Here is a 5547-nt window from a genome sequence, read left to right as displayed (position 1 = left end):
AGTGTCCAACCAGGCATTGAAATCCAAATATTTACCAATTAAGACATGCAGATCAATGACAATGCAGCACACAGATTTATTCTCTCCCCCAAGAAGTGATAATAATATAATTCCATTACCTGCTTGTGTGGTCTTTAAAGGGTTTTTAAATGTATAGCATTAAAGGCAATTATGTGAGGCAGTAGAATTAAGCAGATGACACACCATTCATGAGTTCAGGATTCCAGGCAACATGTTTGCAGTGGCAGATAACTTTGATTATCTTACTTCACCCCATGTCATCCCTCTTAATTATGTCATGGGCTCAGATTTTAATTTATGCCCATGATATTCAAGACTATATTAAAAATATAACCATAGTGACAACCGTGTAGGATTCATAGTCTATCCAGGTTGCACTACTAGTCCATCATAATTTCAAAATTGTCTTTTAGAAAGCCATCTCTCCAGCTAGCATTGTGTGTTTTGCAGGGTGTTAATCATGAATGCTCTCACTCACGCTCATCATCAGTAAAGTTTGCTATATTTTGTAGTCTTGATCTATTTGTCTATCCCTCAGAATATCCAATTATTCACTGCACTCACTACCATCTTTACTTCATAAAATACTGGAGGTCAGTAGTCCACTTATACATGGCTTAGGTTGGTGCCTTATTTAAGGTATTTTAATTAAGTAAAAACCACAGCAAAACATATGTCATCCACTGTAACTTTATTTACTATTTATTGCACATAACTCGAGGTCTTTAATTTCTAACCACTGAAGTTTCAAATGACTATTTTTCCATGAAGTTGCACATGAACATTAGTGAATTCATTTATTCATGTTGTGTATGTGTGGTTTTTTTATTATTATTATTGTAAACATCTGTGTGATTCACATTGCCGTAGATCCTGAACTCATAAGCATGGACCATGCACAGGTTGGCAGCAAGCCAGAAAGCCACTCTGCAAGCAAACAGATACTCTGCATAAGGAGGAAAGTCATAGCACAACATTGAATGTCCAACCTAAGTCATCTCAGAATTATACATATATTGACTTCTTAATCTGTATAGGATCTGGAACTCAACTGGTTGGTTTGGTGATGAGGTTGACCTGATTTGGGGAGACTTTTTTCCTGGGATAGTTGGGAATGGGGCTCAATCTTTCTTCTTAGCAGCTTGCTCCTCCCCAGCACTTTCCTCTTTCTTCTCTTCCTCTTCTGACTCTTTGGTGTCTTCCTCTTCACCCTCACCACCTTCTTCTTCTTTGGCATCTTCAGACTCATCCTTGGCAGCTTGAACATAAGAAGAAAAATACAAACTCCAGGTTAAGTCTAGGCAAAACATGTCTACTGAGGCTTTGCAGGTTACTAGATACTATTGGCAGTCTGTGTCTAAAAACCTCTTGACCCCACTCTCCTGAAGGACATGTTACAGACAGTGCTTGCCATGAACAATTTGCACACACAATGTAAAAGGAGGTTACTTCCAGGTGCTGGAGGTTCATCTCTCCAAGACCTGGCCTCAATATTTGTATGTGTCTGGCACTCGTGTTCTTTAGGGCGCAATCATCTCTTCGTCTTTGGGCCACCATCAAGTCTTCCTTTGGGTACCAAACCACTATGTTAAATGATTGTATATGAACCTTTTACAATTTATCATCTGCACTCATTAAACACATGTGTTCTCATCGTATATGTATTGTTTATGACTGAAAAACCCACATGGATCTCTAGGAGAGCAAGGCCTGCATAGCTCATGGATCTCCCAGTAAATATCCACAACCAGTTTGCAATAGAGATTCTGAAAGGTCTTTATGTTTTACATACCTTCTTCCTCCTCAGCACCTTCCTCTTCCTCCCCCTCCTCTTTCTCCTTCTCCTCCTCTTCTGCTTCTCCTTCAGAGGGGGGCTCATCCTTGGCCTCCTCAGCTTTCGTAGCCTCAATGGTCTCCTCCACCTCTGACTGCTCTTCCTGGACGTGGCTGGTATAGTAGGCTGGGAATGCTCGAGCAGACATCAAGTAGGAGCTGCTCTGCAAGCCACTGTAAGCAGAACGGCCAAAGACCTGCGAGCTCTGAGAGTAGCCGCTGGTTATGCTACCCACGCTGGTGAAACTGAGCCTGGTTTCTTCGCCTTCCAAGAGTTTCCTGGTGGGGAAGGGAATGAAGGGTACAGTTAGACCAACAATGGATGTGTTCATGACTTGCTCTAAGCACACATTCATTATTTTTCCCCACAACCAAGGTCAAAGGCAAATACAAGGACAAACAGGGTTAGGTACCATCAAGATTTAATAAGGAGCTCATGATAGAGCCCGCCCAGAAAGACCTACTAGATTTAAAATATGAATGCTAAGAACAAGACTTATGTTACATCGGGGTTAACTCCTTGCACATTTGTACCGTCTTGGAGGAACACCAAAGCAGGACTAATCTAAAACACTGTGATTCAATATAACTCTGCACTGACTCTGGGTCATCTGCTCCGCCCTGAGCTGCCATGCCCACTGCCCAAACCATTCTGATGTTACCTGTAAGCTGCAATCTCAATGTCCAATGCCATCTTGACATTGAGGAGGTCCTGGTACTCCTTCAGGTACCTGGCCATCTCGCTCTTCGTGCTTCGCAGCTCATTCTCCAGTTTGTTGATTGTGTCCTGTTGGAAGATCGTTTTCAAAATTCAAAACACAAATCTCTACTGCATTTGTTTTACTGTAGTATTCGTGCTAAGTCCTGGCACTTAGTAACTACAAAGTGTACACCTACAAGAAATAGGGGGGGTGGCCTAAAATGTTCAGTCTAGTGATGTAAGAGAAGAGGAAGAAGAGGAGGGGAGTAGACTGATATGAGCAATTTTGAAAATTGTCCTCAATCTATTGATTATGGTAAACTGTCTTTTAAAACTACCCAATTTATAATTATTATTATTATTATTATTATTACTATTATTATTAGTCATACTTCTTTTAGCCAGGTCACATTTGGGGAGGGGAATGTGTGTGTGTGTGTGTGCATGTGAATATATGTTTGTCTAAATAAATATATAAATAAAAATAAAATTGTATATTTGTCTAAAATGCTTTCCACAACTCTATTTCTTCTCCCCCAAATATGAAGAACTTATTTTTTTAAATGGATATCAGTGATTAATTGATATAAAATATTGTGACTGTATTCTTGTGTCCCTGTTAAAAACAAAACTATCCCAAGGCTGGGTGAGAGAGAGCTAGCCGCCATATTTATTAGCCAGGAGATCCAGGAAGTCCTGAGGGTAACTTGGAGTCAATTAAGGGTTGTCAGTAGAGAGTAGGCATTAGACTGGTGGCAACGCCCAACTTCAACGCCCTCCGCCCATTCCTCCCAACTCACCCCTAAGAACACTGATTCAACCAGAACAAGCAATTCCCAAGCAGCAGTCGCGCCCCGCCCCCTCCAAATGCCCCATCTTTTCCACATCTCTGAAGCCAATCCCTAGGATAGCTGCTCTGTGCTCTAGGACCCCCTAGCGTTCACTCTCTGGATATACCTTGCACCCCCACCCCGAGTGTGGACCTCCCCGCTCCCACTGAGCTTAAACCCTGCCAAACCTGCATGGCGCTGATGTCTGCATTCTGCTTGTCCTCCAGCTCCTGCAGCTGCTTCTCTAGAGCTTCGTTCATACCCCGGCAGGCTTCGATCTCCAGGGTCTTAGCCTTAAGTAGGCGGCGGCTTTCCGACACCTCGTCCTTGGCAGCGCGCACTGCGTCGGTGTTCTTGGCGGCGCTCTCGGTTAGCACCGTGAAGCGGCTCTTGAACCACTCTTCGGCATTCTGCATATTCTTGGCGGCCAGCTTCTCGTACTGAGCGCGGATGTCCTTGAGAGCGGCGGAGAGGTCGGGCTTGGAGGACACGTCCATCTCCACGGAGATCTGAGCATACTGGATCTGAGCCTGCAGCTCGGCGATCTCTTCCTCGTGCACCTTTTTCAGGAAGGCTATCTCGTCCATCAGGCTGTCGATGCGCTTCTCCAGCTCGGCGCGGGCGAGCGCAGCCTCATCCGCGCCTTTGCGGGCTTCCATCAGCCGGCCCTCGGCGTCCTCGCGGCTCAGCACCTCCTCCTCGTAGCGAGCCTGCAGGTTGCGCAGAGTCTCCTCCAGCCCCTCGCGCTCGCCCTGCAGCGCCTGCTTCTCGTTAGTGGCGTCTTCGGCCGCCAGTCGCAGATCACGGATCTCCTGCTCATACAGGGCGCGGAAGCGGGAAGGCTCTGAGTGCTTCTGGCGCAGCACCAACAGCTCGGCTTCCAGGACCTTGTTCTGCTGCTCCAGCTCGTGCACGCGCTCGATGAAGCTGGCGAAGCGATCGTTGAGGTCCTGCAGCTGTGCCTTCTCCTGTGTGCGGATAGACTTGAGGTCGTTGCTGATGGCGGCTACCTGGCTCAGATCGAGGTTCTCCAGGCTGGGCATCAAAGAGCCGGAGCTGGATGAGTAGCTGCGGCGCACCGACAGAGAGGAGGAGACGGGCGCGGAGTAGCTGGAGTACGCAGAGCGCGCCGTGCTGTAGCCGCTGCGCACGCTGGAGATGTGCACCCGGGGCGTCTCCACGTAGCGCCGCTTGTAGGAGGTCGAAAAGTACGGCTCGTAGCTGAACGAACTCATGGTGGCGGTCGGTGCGCCCCTCAGGCCCGGGGCGGAGATAGGGGACCTAGAGAGAAGAACCGGGGAGAAGAGGGAAAGGGAAGGATGGATGGCTGTGTGCGGCTCTGGGCTGTCCTGCCACCTCTATTTATACGCCGGGACTCTGACGCAGACTGTGATCGATCGCGTTGCGCAGGCCAGTGGGGGCAGCGTGCTGCTGCAGCCAAGGGGAGGATTCTGCGCAAGAGCAAAGGCGGGGGCGAGCGACAGGAGGCTAGCGGACTGCGGCTCCCGCCTGGCCGCTTTTCTCTGAGGCCCCCTACTTTCTCTGAAACCCCCATAACTTCCCTGCTCATTCCTTTCCTACTCCCCCGACCCATCCTGCCTGTCAATACCTAAAACCCGCCTCACTAGGACCCTTAAAATTTCCAAATAATAGGTCCCTACTGACACATCAACTTTTAACATCTAATGTCACAAAGACACCCTCACCCTACCCCAGTCCGCCCCTGGCTCGCCCTTTCTGCCTCAGGGACCCTCTCAAGCACCGTGATTCTTATTTAAGGAGCATGGTTGTAAGGCCAGGGTGGTTAGGTTACTGACAATAGTTTAAGGTTTCGCCCTTGCGACATTCCTGCAGGAAAAGTTTTGCATGCCTTTGTAGCTATTTTCTGACATTTTCTTGAATTCACCCCCCTTTCTCCTGCCTTCTTTTATTTTTTCTTTTTTATTTCTTTCCGTATAATCTGCTTCTCAATACATAGGGGACGGGTACCGCTACACACACCCTTGGAACCGCAGGATAGCGGGTGTTCATTTTGACATTTTAAAACCTTTACAGCAGCTAATTTGTCTGGCGCCTTCCATAGAATTTCCCCTTTCTTTATGGGAAATGAAGTCTGGAATGCTTAGGACGGGTTGAAACTAACCAGGCAAAGATTTGCAAGGC

At 47.3% G+C, this 5547-nt stretch overlaps 1 protein-coding gene across 1 annotated transcript; it reads right to left on the bottom strand.

Annotated features, from left to right (window-relative positions):
* Window positions 1-810: 810 nt before the first annotated feature.
* Window positions 811-4684, bottom strand: Nefl (neurofilament light chain). The gene is made up of 4 exons (NM_031783.2): window positions 3573-4684; window positions 2517-2641; window positions 1814-2133; window positions 811-1279 (listed from the first exon to the last, which is right to left on the bottom strand). Exons 1-4 carry the CDS (start codon window positions 4617-4619, stop codon window positions 1143-1145), a joined length of 1629 nt encoding a protein of 542 aa, NP_113971.1. The 5' UTR covers window positions 4620-4684; the 3' UTR covers window positions 811-1142.
* Window positions 4685-5547: the final 863 nt, after the last annotated feature.

Source organism: Rattus norvegicus, chromosome 15, assembly GCF_021556685.1.
Source record: "Rattus norvegicus strain SHRSP/BbbUtx chromosome 15, alternate assembly SHRSP_T2T, whole genome shotgun sequence".
Taxonomy (NCBI): domain Eukaryota; kingdom Metazoa; phylum Chordata; class Mammalia; order Rodentia; family Muridae; genus Rattus; species Rattus norvegicus.
Note: the sequence above shows the minus strand (reverse complement) of the source record. Positions and strands in the feature narration are given on the sequence as shown.

Bases quoted from the DNA above. Each gene is read 5' to 3' on its own strand.
- Nefl (NM_031783.2), bottom strand. From the start codon at position 4,619: ATGAGTTCGTTCAGCTACGAGCCGTACTTTTCGACCTCCTACAAGCGG. The intron at 2,642-3,572 runs GTTTGGCAGGGT...ATCTTCCAACAG, and splicing joins CAGACATCAGCGCCATGCAG to GACACAATCAACAAACTGGA. The intron at 1,280-1,813 runs GTATGTAAAACA...CTTATGTTCAAG, and splicing joins AGGTGCTGAGGAGGAAGAAG to CTGCCAAGGATGAGTCTGAA.